General features: G+C 47.4%; 1 protein-coding gene across 3 annotated transcripts in view; it reads right to left on the bottom strand.

The window, feature by feature from the left end:
- Nucleotides 1-17,104, bottom strand: part of PROX1 (prospero homeobox 1) — a 46,681-nt gene extending 29,577 nt beyond the window's left edge. For 2 of the 3 annotated variants that reach the window (XM_076334558.1, XM_076334560.1), the window contains exons 1-3: nt 16,908-17,104; nt 7,529-9,317; nt 851-958 (exon numbers count right to left, since the gene is read on the bottom strand). In XM_076334558.1, coding sequence (XP_076190673.1) covers nt 851-958; nt 7,529-9,250 — 1,830 coding nt within the window. In that variant the 5' untranslated portion in view covers nt 9,251-9,317; nt 16,908-17,104. Of the gene's footprint in view, nt 1-850; nt 959-7,528; nt 9,318-16,550; nt 16,593-16,907 lie in introns of those variants that run through there. The other variant, XM_076334559.1, reaches the window with a different exon arrangement.
- Between the last annotated feature and the right edge of the window lie 769 nt (nt 17,105-17,873).

The raw sequence follows: 17,873 nt of genomic DNA, 5'->3' as shown, positions 1-17,873 counted from the left end.
ATTTCTGTAATTTGTTCGGGAGGGGGGAATGTAACAAACTAATTTAAGCTAATGTAATGTTTATAAAGTTACTTAGATAATGACACCATGTATGCCATTATAATCATTAAAACCCAATCTATGCTTTTTTAAAAAAAAACTTAGATGATTAACAGAAAATCAAGTTGATGTGAAGGAACAATTACTTTTAGAAAAAAAATCAGGAGGTCCTAATATTCTGTAGAATGAGGGAGGATGCAGCTGTATGTCGACAGCTTTCATATCCTCATTTGAATAATGTGGCCTGAATCTGTCACTTTATTCATCCTCCTTATGCTCAGTGTACTCTGCATCAACAACAAATTAAGTTGTAAATAAGAGACAATCATCACTTTTGTTTTTAAGCAGCTTCTGCATGGAGAATTTCAATGTACTGTTTCTTTTTGACAGAAAGAAAGGGATTCTACACTCTGCTTATGTAAGCACAAATATGAGGAAACCAACCGAAATGAAACAATAAGGGAGCACTTGAGAACTGCTCCAAAATGTTCTTGGAAGTACATTTCTACCACCACAGAAATCTCTTTTTTTTAATAGGATATGTATAATGAAAACTGTTCAATTTACTGTAATAATTGTTCTTACTTTGCTGTAAAATTTCAATGATTTTTTCTTTTTAATTTAAAAACATCCCCTTTCCTCGTCTAGGCACAAGCAGGGTACACCTCAACAGGAAGAACAAGTGAGTAAAGTCAGCTGTAACCTTTGTGTACCCAGAAATATTATTAATCTCTCATACGATAACATGATACCATTTCATGAGCAAATATAGCATGCAGTAAGGAGGGGGGAGGGAAAGAGGTTTTCTTACCTTTACGTCCGAGAAGTAGGTTTTCAGCATATTGGAACTTGGGTACCGGGTGTAAAAGAACATGAGCTTGGCCTTTTTCAAGTGGTTCGGTGACAAGCCTTCCTGCATGTAGGATTGAATTAGTAAAGGAAAACGCTGTTCTTGAGAAAGCCGTTTCTGAACGTACTAGCGAAGTGCCACCTTAAATACTCTACAGTTCCCCAGACTACAGGAGAAAATACTAACATTTAAATCGCTGCCCTGTAATTTTCTGCAAAATAGCTAAAGGAGGGATGCGAGGCCATGTAACTTAAACCCTGTATTTCCTATCAGTTTTGGGGCTGGGGCTCGGGAATCTTGCAAGTTTACGGCTTGTGTACCATATGTATGTTCACTTGTTGCTAAGGAAACAAATGCACGAAGCATGTGCCGCAGAAAACTTATCGGAAGCTTTTCTCCCTCTCCTTTGCAATTCCAGCTAAAGTCTCTTTTTCTCTCAATCTTGTGCCACTTGCACGAAATACAGCTAATGCATGTGAGACAACCGGAGGCGCTTTATCATTCTGAGCAATGTTTTATACGGGCAGTACGTTTCACCTGTTTCATTTGTGTCGATAAATTTTAACATCTTGAGTAACTCTCTCTAATCCTGCTGTTGCTTTGCTCCAGTGGCTGCTGTGCAAATCAAAGCGAAATTTGTAATAGGCAGAGCCCCTCTGCCGCTCAATCCCCCCGCCACGAACTTGTCGCCTCCTGATTTACACAGTTAACTCCTCGGAGAACGAAGCTGTATTTGGGGCTAACGAATCGATAAATGCGGGCTAGCCGATCAATAAATGGCCACTTACCCTATAAGGCAGCCTATTTATCCTGGAAACATCATTACCTTTTAGATCTGTAAACAGAAGCAACTAAAAGAGTTCCCAAGGGAATGCGAAGCTAACCATAACAATCTCGGCTTGCTGATTTTTCTCCCAGCTTCTTGGCTCTCTTTTGTGTACTGCGTGCTAGGACGGCTCTGGTCACATCTGTGCCGCAGGCTGGCCCTGCCATTTCCTCAGCAAATTAATGGCTTTATAATTTATCAGAAATGAAGATGCACGTGGAGAAAATCAATGTGGCCCCCACAAGGTCAATTAAGGGTTCTTCCCAGAAGCTTCTCTAAGGACTGTTTCTCCTAAACACAATTGTTGAAAATTTCACTCGGTTCACACCTTATGGTGGGGGAAGGTCAACCAAGTTGACAGATGCGCTGCAGCCAAGGTGCCTCTTCCACCTTACGGCCAGGCGCACGTCAGCACAGAACTTCTCATTCCAGGCCTCGAGACGGGAAACCCAGACTGATTTTTATCAGCAGGCTACTGATGATTAGCTAGGCTTTTTCAGCAGAATCCCTTCTTCTCTAATTCGTGAAATCTGCTGAAACCCTCTCCCTTTATTTCAGCTACAATGTTCATTTTTAGATTGGAAGAATGTAGCATTTAAAAAAAAAAGAGTCATTGACAATGTTAGTTTAAAAACCTCTTATTATCGGGAAGTACACGGAAAACGGCTCAGCTGAACTTGCATTTTGTTTTAGATGCTTAATGATTACAAAGAAGATAATTTATGACTGACATACTTCTTGTGCCAAGAGAAGAGTTGAAAGAACCTCCAGTTACCTCCATTAGACTGATAGAGAAGTCTAAAAGAGCATTACACTCTGCAGTGCCATCTGTCAAAATACGTAAGTGAAATAATAGTAGCAAGCTGTCACCTATTGCTTAGTGATAAGAGTTTTAGACAAATCAAAACTTCTACGCCAGAAATCCATTTTGTTACGCGATCCTTTCAGCAAAGTGGGGATCCAAAGGGAACTCCAATAAGTAAAAGAAAAAAAAAAAAATCCTAAGTCTCCTTAATTTGCAATTCCTCTGAGGCTGACAACATGTTAATATCGGGTTTGGCGTATATGCTCTTCCAATGCAAGCTCAAAGATGGACTTAAACTTTCAAAAAAAGCTCTCGTATTTCTGGATTTAAGCATATTAGACAGTTGTCTAAGCATTTGGATTCCTTCTGCATTTAGGATTTTTAAATATTTTCTGCTCTAATGCCAGAGGATCTTGATATTGAATGAAACGTATTAAAAGATGTTCTGAGACTCAAATTCCCAGAAATCCATTTTTTATTAAAATTATACTTGTTCTTAAGCACTTGGCAGCCTTAAAGCGATATCAAATAGGCAACAAATCTGTATATCTTGAGCCTAAGGTTAACGCTTTACTGTGATAAAAGATATGATCTGTAATAATCTAGCAAAAAATAGATAATGACAGACTTAAGAGCTAAGAATTAGATAACTCATTGCTATTTCAGAAAAAACTGAACTGACCAATTGCTTAATTTCCTTTTTAAGTGCTTGGGCTGAAAAGCAACTGTTCTTCCAAGAAAGCACTAGCTGTTTCCAGGATACTTACACACGCACAATGACTCATGATGAAATAGATTCAGTAAACATACAGCTGTACTGAACACGAGCTAAGCCCCATTCAAGGCCAGGAAAGAAAACGAGCACAAATAAATATTAAGGAGGTAAAGGGAGGAGGGGTGCCGAATGGAACGCAAACAAGCTCTGTCCCAGCAGCTCGTGTGGCTTGCCTCAATTCTCTTAGCTATAGCTTTGTGAAGACAGATGACATTCAATTCTATGGGTAATGCAAAATAGACAATAACTGCTGAAACTTGAGCCAGCTGCCAGGTGTAAAAAAAAAAAAAAAAAAAAGGAAAGAAAAAAAAAAAGGAGAGAAAGAAAAGATGATAAATCCATAAATTAATGAAAGACATCTGCTCGGGAACATAAAAGATCAGAGGAACAGTGTACTGCAGCTGAACCTAAAGCGGTGTTCAAACAACCTGAGAGTCTCAGCATCGTGCGTTTACACAGTACAACGTAGCCTCACCTAACACAGCACCAGCAGCAAAAAGGCAAAACGCTAAGAAATAGGAAGTGAAAGACTGGCAACGAAACATATACACATAAAACACACGCTCCTGTGTGTTTTAACTGGAGAAGCACAGGGGTGGCACTGCGCAGCATTTGACTCATTCGCACTTCAATCCTCCCAGGTAACGCTCCTCTTTTGCAAAAATATTTTTCCGTGGTGCTCTTTCACTCCTGTTACTCTCAGCCCGAGCTCCCACAAATGCTCTAACAGGCTCTTCTAGCCCACGCATGTATTGAGCTGAAGGAAAGAGGTAAGAATAGGCTGCATCAGGTAGAAAATCTGCACTAGCAAAGCCAAGCTGCTCCTTAGGTTACACCTCAGGTGCTTTTAATCAGCAAAGCTCCAAATCGCTGTATCTCAGAGCATCTTCAAGACCCTTCAAAGAACGGGCTGGCTGGAAAGTATTCGTTCATCCCCCAGGTTTTATCAACAGCACAGAGTTATCCAGCTTGCTGTACAATCGCTCATTTTTTTGTAAGTTTAATTAGTTTAATTCTAGTCAGATGTAATAACTCCTCATTTCAAAATGTTGTAATTCACTAATTATAGCTTTCATATATTGGGACTGTGAAACTCATTCCAGTTGGATTGGAATTCTGTTTAAAAAGAAATAAATTGTAGAAAGTTTCACTACTGTTTTAAAGCCCTCCTGCCAGGGAGAGCACGCTCAACTTCTTCACCTTTACGGATGTCTTAACAGCACACTAACTACTGCTGTGCTTCAGTTTTGATCTACGCAAATGTTTTGGGACTGAACAAGGCTATTTTTCTTGAGATGCAAAGAGGATGCATGACAAAGGAAGAGCATGCAGAAAAACAATTCGCTGTCTGTTTCTTTTGGAATTTGAATAAAACTTAGTATTTGATTAAACAGATTAGTTTGCAAAGATAGAGACTGCATTCATGACCAAGATGGGAATTCATGCTGCAGGTGCATCTTATCTTGTTTAGCAACATACGCAAACATTAACTATTTCCGTCTGCAAGTCAGCAAAGAACGATCAGATACATTTTCCAGGCGGTGGTTTAAAAAAAAAAAAAAAGGCAAAAAACAAAACCCAAAAAACCAAAACCCAGGCCGGTTCAGTGTTTTAGCCTACTACTAAAACCTGAACTTGGCTGTATCAGCTAGTCTTATGTTCTCATCCTGGCTGTATTGTGCGGGAAAACAGATGTTGCTTTCTGCACGGAAGAAAGACCTGCTTCTCTCAAGAAATATATTCCCTATATATGCACATTCAACCATGTAAAATAAAAGTGCCACAACAGAACTGACCACAAACAAACCAACCTCCGTACTGCACCTTTCCCTGGAAACTGCAAGCTACCTGGACAAACAAGCCGCTGCTAGAAAAAAACATCCATCCCCACAGCTGCGCCGTATACCAGGGTGCACGTTGTGTAGAAGTGCTCTTTAATAAACCTCTTTGTCCCAACAGGTCTGTATCTAAACCCAGACCAAACTGCAGCCTGCCATAGCGTCTAGGTGGGCCTTTCACAATGGCGGGGGAAGAAGTGAGGCAAGGGAGGAGGAAGGGAGTCACTCCACTCAGCGTTTCCCCCGGCTAAGCCTGGGAGCGGCGGGGGACTCTCGCACCCCTGTTTCAGCAGAAGCAACGAGCTCCGTTAGCGACCGCCAGTGCAACTGAGCAGGGGAAAGGGGGAGAAACGGCAGGGGCGAGGGAGAGATGCTCCATGGGTGGAGAGGATCACGTGCGGCCCCGGAACCACTCCTAGTTCACACGCTTGGCATTTTTCACTTCTGCTCACTCCTCTCCCAGGATGGGAGAACTACGTTTATACAAAAACAATTAGTATGCCACTGTACTGTTTGGCAGAAATTACTTAATTGCTCTGGCCTGAGCCTTGCCCTCGGCTGCCACTCCTGTTGACCTCAGGACTGCTTTCCAAGCATCGCAGCTTGCATTTCAATATGCAGGAGAGATTTTCAGTTTGGATCTCCAAAAGTAACTGGCAGTAACTGCAAGTGATGCTGGATTTAGACCGACTCCTCTGTTTTGCCATACAACGTATATGGCGAGGAGAAGACTTCCCTGCTACCAACGCAGCAGAGAGATCTTCTTTTGGGAAAGAGGTCCCTCAAACATCACGTCCACTACCAGCTGGCTCTCGAAAACTCCAACAGCTAAGGAAGGTGCTTTCAAACCGGGAACACTTCCCCCTATAGAAATGGGACTATTCATACAGGTCAGACAGCAGCAACTCTTCACTCAGACTTGACCTAAGTTAGATCCAAGACTGGTGGTGATGGGCTCTGGACCTGCAGCACCTGCCTTTGTCCCAGTGGTGCCCGCTGCCACGGGAGGGATGGGAAGTCTAGGTAACCAGCGGGTCTCGAGCCCTGCCAGCACCCTCTCGAGGATTTAACACGTCTACAGAAAATGTGGTTAAATTAATCTAAAACCACCAGAGTTATTAATCGCCTAGAAGATACCCAGCGATGGGGCACAGCCCCGGGCATCTGCCTTCACATGATACCCCTGGAAAGGGGACAAGTTCCTCAGCATCTCTACCATTACTCAGGGAGGGGCAGAGTTATTCAGTCGCAGTTACTTTCATCAACTTGGGAATGAAATTAGCTGCATCTAAGGCTCTGTGCCTGTGCTGTTGCCTTCTGCTGGGGTCTTGGAGCTGGGAAAAAACGTCAATCTACCCTTCATGCAAAATCCTCAATTTTAGCATTGGGCAGACATGGTATTTTATTCACTTTTAATACGACTGTACTTGGAAGAAAAATCTTTTGACCAAAAAGCACATTAGGGGAAAAGATGGAAGCAGTGGGAGGTGTTATTGCTAAAAAAGAAAAAAAAAATTAAAAATCTAGTACTAGTTTCCAGGAAAAAAAAAGAAAAGATCATTACTATGTCTGGATATGCCTAAATAAAGGCAGAGATTGATTTTTTCCCCTCACTAAAGCCTGCTATTGAGCTAAAAAGAGAGATTTTATTATCATCTTTTTTTTAAGCAGGGGAAGTGTCCTGTAAATTGAATACAGCTGAAGTTTTATATTTAATTGTTCTCTCTAGCTTTCCAAAATAATTTGCTTTGTGTATGTTAGGACAAAAGATTTCTGTGTATGGCTGAACAGAGGTTAATCATGCATAGCAGGCAGCTGCACAAGGGCTGAGGAACAGACCTCTGGGTGGGGGAAAGAACTTGATGCAGCCTGAATATATCAGTACCTGTGTCTTTTGTGCTTTGTTTCCCTTACGTGCTTGAGAGCTGACGGCTCATGATGACCGGACCGTGGCTCTCTGCGAGCCCCAGCCACGACACCATTAACACGGGTCACGTGTTGGCCTGGCAGGGGAGGGAAAGGAGGCGGCCGTGGCTTGAATGGTTTTCAGCCGAGGGCGATGCCCCCTCGATCACCTCCCTGCCTGGGGAAGGACCTGCCGGCCCAGGGAAACCCACTGGCACCCGGGTCATGGGCTTGCCTCGCTTTCTGACCCCACGGGACAGTCTAAAAGGCTTGGGTAGGGCCGTTGGCTTTTTTACATGAACACCGTTGCTGAAGGAGCGCCGTGAGTCAACACCCGGCATTTTATTTGGCCTCACCAAGCCCCCCGCCCGCTCCCCCACGAGCGCCCTGCTCCCACAGCGCCCGGGGGAAGCCCCGGGGCACGGGCATGGCCCCTCGTCCTCTCCCACCAGCCACCGCCGGGTTATCGCTCGTCTTTCGAAAAGGATATTGCACTTCCCGAATAGGGCGAGATTTCGGACATGTCTTGCAGGTCGCCGCACTCGGACTTTATAAGGGACAAGGAGAGGCCCTCGGCAGCGCTGGGGGGGTGGGCCGGCGAGCAGGGGTGGTGGTTCATGTGGTGCGACGACATCTTGGTCCTCAGGCTGGTGGTCTCCCGCGTCAGGTCGAGGGATTCGGGAGAGGCGCGCTCTTTTCCCGGGAAGGAGGCCGACGGGGCGCCCAGGGGGCTCTGGAAGGGGTAGGCCATGAGGGGCAGTGGGAAGGGGTGGCGGAAGGAGGAGGTGGAGAAGCCAGTGGTGGCCGAGAGCGGGGACTGGTGCAGGGAGGCGTGGTGGCCGCCGGCCGGTGGGGCCGAGGCGGATTGGTCGGAGGAGTTTTTGCGGACGACGAGGGGCAGCGCCTCAGTTTGGTCAGTGGCGCCGGGCATGGGGACGCTGCCGAAGGTGTCGAGGGGGTTGGGAATGATGACGTCCCCGAAGCACTGCAGGCGCTGGTTGGCCGTGTGGAAGTTGTGGTTCTCCCCGTTGACAGCGAACCTTGCCTGCGGGATCTGGAGAGGTGGGAAGACCTGAGGAAGCTGGCGGGAGGGCTTGGACGAGAAAACTTTGACCACCGTGTCCACAACTTGCGACATGGCGGTGTTCAGCTCCTGCTTCAGCGTCTCGGCCAAATGTTTGCCTTCGGGGTGGAAGGCATTTGGCCCTTGCTCCTTGTCCTTGGGACCTTCTCTTTTCGGCTTGTTCTCCGCAATCTCCTGCTCTCGGATGAGGGCCCGCGCCCGGTCGATGAACTGCCCCGGGTCCAGCTCACACATCTCGTTGTCCGACCTGCCGACAGAGTCGCCGGCCCTCGCATCCATGGTTTCGGAGCGCATGCTGTCTTCCGACAGGTTGCCATCTTCATCATTTTCGGAGTCGGTGCTGTCATAGATCTGGTAGAACTTCTCCTGCAGCTGGCGCAGCTGCTTCTGCATGTCCTCCAGCTGCTGCTTCAGCTGTCTGCGCTCCTCTCGCTTCTGCTCTTTCCTCGCCGAAACCAGCTGCTGGAAACTCTGCTGCTGCTGTTGCGGCAGCTTTTGCTTGCGTTTGTTTTCTCTGTAACTTTCTCGGGGACTCACAGACTGCGGAGCTATTTCTCTTTCGTTTTCATTGCCCCTTAATGCCACGCTGGGGGAATGGCTCATACCCCGAATTATATTCTCAACCCGGGCGCGTTTAGCTCTCAGGTGCTCGTCACATAACCGATCCACATCAAACTGGCTCATAGTCGGCCTGCCAAAAGGGGAAAGACACTCTTGGGGGCTGTCTCTTGAAGAGTTGCTGCATACATCCTCCTGATGTACTTCTGAGCCTGTACTAGAGAGACCGCTGGCTTGGAAACTGGGCTCCGTGCCACCATTTTTGTTCATGTTATTTTTCAACAGCTGGGAAATTATGGTTGCTCCTGGAAAAGGCATCATGGCATCTTCATATGAGTTCGCCCTCTTCAGCAGCTTGCGGAGTACATTTGACTTTTCCCCATCTGCATGCTGCACCACTGAATACTCGACATCCTGCTCTGAACCTTGGGGATTCATGGCACTAAAAAACGTTGCTCTTGCCTTTGCAAAAAATGCAGATGCTGTCCCTACCGTCCTTTTCACTCCAATGTCAACTCTTCTTCTCTTGGTTTGCCTGCTTAAGAGGGCTGTGCTGTCATGGTCAGGCATCACTGGACTGTTATTGTGCCATCTTCAAAAGCTTGTCAGCTGGGCTCAGCTCAAGAATCCTGGGACCCTGGCCAACAGAACAAAAGGACTGATGAATCATTTTCTTTAAATTTCTCCAAATTTCCTGACCTCAATCCTGAATAAAATGCAAAATGCATAGGCTCTGGGATTTATGGCACATTACAATTATTGCAATTTATTATGCACTCTGCTTGAAATGAAACATTTTTAAATATTTCTGCTCCACTGGTTTAAGATGGATTAAGATTTAAAAAAGCAAAAACTGCTTAAGCACCAGTAATATGATTCTCTTGCACAAATGCCTAAAATGATACTGTTTATCTTCAGAAGAAAGAGTAGATTAGAAGAACACAGCCTCTGACAACCAATTGATTAAATTTAGGGCATTGAGATACATGTTACAAAAGAAGATGAAAGTACTCCTTATTTAAGATTTATTGTTAAAACAAGAAATTGTATAAAATTTGGATTAAAAAAATTCAATTGCAATGTAAAAACGGTAATTGTAGTTTTGCTTTTTAAAGAGAGATGAAACTGGTAAATAAACATTCGAAGGTCAAAACAACAACTTTCCCTTAATTGTAGGTAGGATAGTGTATGTGTACGTGAAAGGCAAAGAAATCACAGACACATTTAGGCTTACACTGGGGGAAAAAAAAACCCTCTCTTAAATCATTAGGGAAACATTTATTCAGCAAAGCAAAAATGCATTAAAATATTTTATGGTCAGGATTATAATATTTACAGAGATTTGATCAAAAAAAGGCCAAAATGTAGTTCGCTAACATAGCCTCGTATGTACCAGTGACTAGCCATGACAGTGTTTTCAATTCCCCATACATTCCTTCCCTTTTCTTAACTTACATTCTCCAAGCCCCGCTACCAAAGGCTGAAGATTTTGTATTTCGTACACTAAAATACATGACGTTAAATTTTTTGCATAGCAGAAACGAGGCATGTTCAGTGTCACATCTCTCTGCTTTAGAAAAATCTCCAAGAACAGTATCTCAAACGCCCAGTGAAGCCCTTCTTACACGTAATATTTTGAATACACCGAATCTTATTTCCTGTGACATGCAGAAAAGATGAGAAAAAATACAGAAAGATGAAAGAAATAACATCAATCAGCTGCGTGAGAAAGGAAGATACCTTCTCTTTATATGAACTCTCATTGTTTCCCAGGAACACAGCATAAAAAGATAACACACTTCCTTGCATTTTGTAAAAGGCTCTTGACATAATTTGTGACTTATTAACTAGTGATGCTAAACTCACATTGCACATAAAGCACTAGACGCTCTTTCCTGTTTCTTAAAATTTAACACTGAGGAAAATTAAAATATTTTTCATGCGACGCTTATCTAATATTAAACTTTACATTTGCTTAACAGAGCACAATCTTCACAATAACAGGGTATATTGCCAAAGGCAGCATGCAGACTTTTTGGAATTGCTCCCATCTCTTTCGGTTCACCTGTAAAAACATCTACGTGCTCCCTAGGACTGCATCTGTGGCTAGTTTTAAAGAATGACTATCCATGCAAATAGGCATAATTTCAGCATGAAATAATCTGTAAAATCAGTTGCTTAGTTTGCAACCAGCATGAAAAAAAAAAAAGCGCTTTTAATACTTAGAAACATTATGTTTATTCTGCAGCTTTTGCCCACGTATTCTGGATGTACTAAAAGAATTTTCAGAGATTTAGTGTCAGAGACAATTATGCAAGGGACGTGATGTTTGTTTACAGTACTGGCTCCTTGCATACAGGAAAGCAAAGAATGATAAAAAAAAAAAAAAGTCACGAATTCAGATGGGAAACCCAGAGCCTTACGCTGCTATCAGGACACTGCCTTCTGAGATCATTCCTTGTCAAGAAGCACATTAAGCAAGTGAAGTTTGGAGACCTCATGAGAATAATAAAATAACAAGGAGTTCTGTTGCAGGGGCCGAATTCTACCACCTGCACACCAGGTAGCATCCCACCCTGCAAGCAACTCCCATGGAGTCCAGGGATACCAAAATCCTGTTACGTGCGAGTGGTAGGATCAGGCCCTGCTGGGCAGTATGTGTTGTAAACGACTGTCTCCTGCTTTCTCTCAATTAATGCAAATGGAGTTTTTCAGGGGGCAGAATCAGGCTCTTACAATTAGGTCTTCAACTAAAATAAATCTGAGGAGTTGGGATTTCAGGAGGGTTGTTTTTGTAAATAAACGGCCAAGTCCTTAGGGGGTGCAAAGGGGCGACCACCACGGGAGATTTTAAGCAGGCGATACTGGCACAGAATAAACCAGGGTCAAGGTTGACCTTTCAGTCTAGTGGTGTTCATTTGAAAGCGATATAAACTAATTGCAAGATAACCGAAAGAGCTCTTGCTTACTGCACGCAAGATATTCCAAAGGCATTCTCCGTAAAGATAATACTTGCCAATAGGAAAAAAAAACAACCCACCAACACTGAAAACCTTCATGCTTTTCCTTCCTTTTCTGTAGTCAAGCTATGCTTGATTGAGATCCAGCAATAAGTTCCCAGACTCACACCAAAAACCTCATGTCAGGTTTCAAGTTTTGCACGTTTCCCAGCAAATTTGAGGTGCCTGACCACTGTTTCCCTCTCTCTTGCCCAATCCCAACCAAGGACACGCATGGGGAGGGCTTGCTGTACCCTTGAGTCAGCAGCTCAGGAAATAGGCTGTCCTGCGCCAGGTTGGAAGGTCATTGCCACGCATCCTTCCTCCCCAGCGTCCATTTTCCTCTCCCCGAGCCCCCGTACCAGCAGCTGCTCGCCAGCCCATTCCTGCCACCGCAAACATGCGGCAGGAGGTGCTCCGGAGCGATGCCCCCTCCTTCCCCCGCTGGAAGCTGAAAGCATGGGAGTTACCGTACACTTAACCTGGGTATTAAGCAACGTCTCCCATTTGCCCTGGTGTTATCCCGAGCCTACAGACCGCCAGCTTTAAGGCTTATGTGCCTTTCGGCTTAAATACGAGAAATAGTTCTACTTTAGCCTGACAAAACAGAATGAATGCTGAACAGACGGTTAACATTTTGGTCTCGGAGGACCAAAACCAATTCACACCTCAAGGGAAGTGGAATGGCACGTTCAGCGGGATGCAAAATCCCAGCCACGAAGGCAGACTTTGATACTGATCAGAACTGGATAAATAGGGAACTCTTGGGGGGGGGGGAAACGTATTTAAGAAGTTTGTGTCCTTTACGTAGTACCGGTACTTTGGCTGCACATTGTCTCAAAACTGTATTTCATACATCTAACGTCTCTGTACAGCTATCCAGAAACATATAGCTAGAGAGAGCGCTCAGGTTGTCAAGATCTACGTAGAAATCTTGAGAAGCATCATTTCTTTCCGAGTTACAGAGTTTTAAATTTGTGAAGGTTATATTTGCTTTACACATGACTTTTGACACTCTTTGCATGCCAAGTGTAGTTTATGTTAAATTTACCCTCCACATCTCGAGCCTCAACTCGCACGATGCGGCTTTCTCAGAAACCGAGTATTTTCCGTGCCCATGTAACTAAAAATCATACCAAGGCCCTCAGCACGTTCTAAGTCCACCCATAAACATAGCTTGCAGTATTTTATTTACAAATTTACTTTCAAAACTTTTGTTTGAGGAGATATGATTAAAATGTAGCTATGAATAACCTCTTAACAGCACAGCAGCTACAGCCGGGTTTATTTCATATCCATTTGATATGCATTGACATTTTAACCGGAAACAGATTAATTTCTAGGTATCCAAGAGTTACTGTTACCAAACCTTTGGCTAGAACGGTCTTTAGAAAGGAATATGATGTCAGGTATTTAACTGCACTCATTACAAATAAATCAGTTTCTGCAATCAATTTTGTTAACTCATCTTGATCTCCAAAGACGCTGACCATTTTCTCCTAGATTAATTCATACACCTACGAGATACAAAGGAGATGTAAATTCAAACTCACCCTCCTCAGCCACTCTGAAGGACCCTAGCCTAACCTAAACAGCCCTTAAATACGCAGCAGTAAGGTGCTAAACTTGACGAATATTCATGGGTGAATTCAAGGAGATATCAGTTTATGGAGCTGAAATTGCTCCTATCTTTTCACAAGCCGACTACTTTCTTTGGTCCAGCGTCTGCCTGCTTCATGTCAGCCCGTTATGCCAACACCACACAAGAAATTTAACACGCTTCTGCTAATAGAAATATTTAGATCTTTCACTCTAAAGCGCTACACGGGGTATGGCTTTGCCAGAATCAGCCAGGAAGCGCAGGATGAAAATTATTCCAGTCAACAGCATTTCACGCACAAAACCACAGCTAAAATCCGAAGAACAGATTACATCTATTCACCATAGGTCTGTTCAGTGCTAAAATCACGTTAGCCTCTAATGAGAAAGTACGACCTTTTTGTACGGCTCTGACACAAGTTTTCTTGGGAGAAGGGGGTTATCTAACTCCCTTAGCTGAGACGTCTAATCAAAGAATTTGAAACAAGGCAGAAACGACGAGCAACTATTTGTGCAGTAACAACTACTTCATTAGGATTTCTCCATAAGGAGAAGTAAAAATTAGAGCCTGATTTACTTCAAAATTACACTACCTGCTCTTTAGCCTCAAAGAAAAAAGCCACCCTCGTTTTATGAACCTGGTGCTACCCAGGGCCCAATCCAGCAAGGTATTCAGCAATGCCCGTGAATGCCAAACATCCTCAATGCAAATCGACTGCAGGGAGGACTGACACAGCTCACTAACAGAAGGGATTCGGCATCTCATTAGTTCAGGCCTTTATTTTGGGGAGATGCACGGCCCTCCATCGCGCATCCGTGCTCGGCACTGCTTGAGGAAACAGATTCTTTGAATGAGAAAAAGAAATCGAGCTGCTCAAGGTAGAAAATTGAAAACATTTTCCTCCTCTCAAGCCAGTTTGGTCCTTGTTATTTCGCTGATCGTGAAGAAAATAACTCACATGGTCTCTGTGCAGAGACAATACTGAAACGCTCGCAAGATTCCTACTACCAACTCAGCCCAAGTTTTCCAAGATTTTTTTTTCCGTGCTACATGATGTCGTTAAATCACAATTCTTGAATTAGTTAATCTAGCAGTTAGGCTGCACTTTGAGACAGAATAAATCATGATTTGGAGAGTACCAATTGCAGTATTTACAATTCTGCCCTGAATCAAATCAAACTCCAATTCCAAAATGTGACCATTCTTACGACTATCTTGATCTACCAACCGATCGTAAAAAAGACAAGTCATATAAACTGAGAGGCCTTGGAGTTCAGCTGGCAGGAAAGTTAACCGCATATACTGACAGTGCCATTCAGCGAACGTAAGACACTTTACAGAATAATTTAACAGGGAGCTGTTAGCGAAAAGTATATACGTTGTACTTTTTATCACAGATCAACTCATGAAATGTTGATACCCTGTCTACCCTTGAGTATTAATACACATTTCACAGTATGTGATATCGCTGTTAAAGGTAAGCTCTGGACAAAAAGCAGATAAAATAAATGCAAAACGAGCTGCCGCGGTCGTAAACTTTACGTGATTGACGGCAACTCACAGAAAAACTGCGAGAAGACGACATAAAGGGTACGTGCCACATGCAAATCTACGGGCAAGGAGACTGCCTCCGTCCAATTCATCCCGCGAGCTGCCAAACCTCTGCAGACGATGGAAGTGACAAATAATCTGAGCTTTCACACCTCGCGGTGACACAGCCGCCTTTCTGTGCCCCGCATTTCACAACACCGGACCTTTCCGCCACCGGGCGACGGCCGCGGATGCGCTTCCACGTGCCCCCCGCCCGTCCCCGCACCCGGGTGAGGGTTTTGGGGCGACACTCGCCGCGCAGCCAGAAGCACCGCGGCGTTCCCCGCCAGCGCTCGGGACCTGCGGGAAACCAGCGGGTTTCCAAATCCTCGCCCGGGGAACTTTTGCCCGACATTCGAGGGCACCTCTGCTCTGCAGCCGTCTCCCCTGCCAGCCGTGGCTGACACCTCCTACTCCGTCAAAGATACGGAGTTAAAATCCCCCGTATCTCCCATTTCCGCGGACGGGGCACACGTAGGTGACACCGACCCCTCCGAGAGCTCCGTCCCACCTCGGACGCGCCTTTCGGGCGCGCAGACGCTTTTTTACCGGCTCGCTTCCCACGGCTGCCCCCGCCACCCCGGCTCTCTCCGGCACCGCCGCCCGTCCCAGCCGCACGGGGAGGCGGCGGCCGGGACCCCCCGCGCCCCGCAGCCGCCCCGCACCTGCCCGCGCCCCGCGCACCTGCCCCGGCCCCCGGCGGCTCTGCCCTCGCCGGCCGCCAAGCGACCGCGGGGGATACGCGCAACTTTCTCCCCCCTCCCCCCCTTCCCCCCCCCCCCCCGCAAAGACGCGCGGACCCCAGGGCGGCCCCGCTCCGCCCCCGCGGAGTGCCCGGTGCCGGAGAGCCGTGCCCCGGCTGCCCCTCGGGCCCCGCGTTTTCGGTGCCCCCCCCCCCCGATCCCGGGCCGCTCACCCCCCAACAGAGCCCTGCGCGCCCCCGCCGCGCAGCCCCCACGCCCCCCAGCACCGTTCCCTCCCGCGCTTCAACTCCGTTTAAACACATGGCAAAGTGCTCCGGGTCACTCAGCCGATACGCGGAAAATGAAAAAGGCCGAGAAAGACCTCCATCAAAGGCTAAGAAAAAATTAACACACACACACACACCCCCCCCCGAAGAAAAAACAAACAACAACCAACCAAACAGAAAGTACCAATAATCCTAATCTTTCCCCCAGATCAAGGCTCTTATCCCGCGACTTGCGCTCGGTCTCTTCTCATGTGCTCGCCACCTACCACTCAAATCCCATTTTCTATACATTTCCACAATTCGCAGCTCGTCCCGCCCTTGGAAATGAAAAAGTAATTGCGAGGATAAGAAGAGTGAGAATAAAAAGTCCCTGCCCTTCCCGGTTTGGGTTAAAAAGGAGAACTAGCGACATGCAAATGACAAGCAAATTGGAAGAGACAAAAAGAAAGGCAGCTATAATAAACAGGACAAAGAGGAGGCTCAGAGGACCGGAGCGGGAGTTTAAAGCAGGGGATGGGGAACTTCGGCGGGGAAGGGGGGAGGAGGAAGCTGGGAACAACAAAAAGAAGCCAAATACCGACTGCCTTTTCCGTCCCCGCAAAACTGCCCTCCAGCCCACGGAACAAAATAAAGACCGCTCCACAAAAGGTGGCAGGGAGCGAGCGACGGGGAAGGGGGGGAGGATCACCTAACAACGAGCAGGTCACTTACTCTTCAGCCCTGGGCAGGCTACGGTGAGCGCTCCATCGGGCTCGGCGCTTACAAATCCTTACCGCTTTATCTACCGGGCAATTAAAACTACTCAGCTAATAAAGTCATTGCAATTTTGCCCCCTGGAAAAAGAAGCAGAGGTTTGACAACGGCGATCAGTATTTTGCTGGGGGTTTCATTCCGCCCCCACCGCCGCCACCCCCCCACCCCCCCCTCCCGCCCCGGACCATTTAAAGCAGCCCAAGCAAGTGCGAATTTAAAAAAAAAAAAAAAAAAAAAAAAAAAAAAAGACAGACCCGAAAAGGCCGAAAAAGCGGGGAGGGACGGCGGGGGCGCGGAGAGGGAGCGGGTACTTACTCCGTGCAACGGCGACGAAACTGAGCCTCTTTTTTTTTTGCCGGTGGAAAGAGAGAAAGGGAGACACGCACACGCACATGCACACACCACACGCGCCCCGCACACGCGCGCACACGCACAGACACGCCGACACGGACACGCGCGCGCGGCCGGCGAGCCCCCGCCGCCGATGAATATGATAATCGGGCGAGGGAGGGCGAGTGCGTGCGGGAGGGCAGCGGCCGCGGGGCTGCGCGCGCGGAGCGGAGCGGCGCGGGGGCGGAGTGGCGCGGAGCGGCGCGTGGCGGGGCGCGGGGCAGGGCTGGGCTGGGCAGGGCTGGCCGAGCCGAGCGAGCGCTCCGCACCGCCACAAGATTTACTTTAAGACACAGCTGAAGGAAACAGGAAGACTAGACGTCACGCTCGGAGTGACGTGAGCCCGGCCCGGCGCCCAATCGGGAGGCTCCTTGGGACGGACGGGGGGGACGGGGAGAACTTGGCAGGAGCGGGGAGAGAGGAGAGGGGAGAGCGGGGGGGGGGGGGAGGGGCCGCCCCGCCCCCGCGGGAAGGTGGCGGCGACCGCGCACCTGCGGGGGGGGGCGGGGGGGAGGGGGGCGAGCGGACACGGGGCGGGAGGGCCGGCAGCCGCGACCCGACGGGGCGGCCTCCCCCCCCCCCGCCCCCCCGCCGCGCGCGGGCGAGGGGCGGACAAAAGCCGCCCCGCGGGGGTGGGGGGGGTGGGGGGGGAAGAAACTTTAGGAAAGTCATCCCCGCGGGGGCGGGGGATGCTCCGCGGTGCCCCACGCGGGAAAGTTTTCCACGCGGGAAGGCGTCCGCGGAGGACCGGCGGGGCGCGGCGGCTGCTGCCCCAGGGTGCGCGTCTTCCACGCGTTAAGCATCGGGGCGGTGAAGCAAAACCCCGCTCGCGGGCCCTGCCCCCACGCGGGTGACAAACTTTAAGAGAAACGGGTCGGCGGCCGCCCCCCT

The sequence above is a fragment of the Aptenodytes patagonicus genome, chromosome 3 (assembly GCF_965638725.1).
Source record: "Aptenodytes patagonicus chromosome 3, bAptPat1.pri.cur, whole genome shotgun sequence".
In the NCBI taxonomy this organism is placed as follows: Eukaryota; Metazoa; Chordata; class Aves; order Sphenisciformes; family Spheniscidae; genus Aptenodytes; species Aptenodytes patagonicus.
The sequence above is the reverse complement of the archived record's forward strand: the minus strand, read 5'-3'. Positions and strand labels throughout refer to the sequence as shown.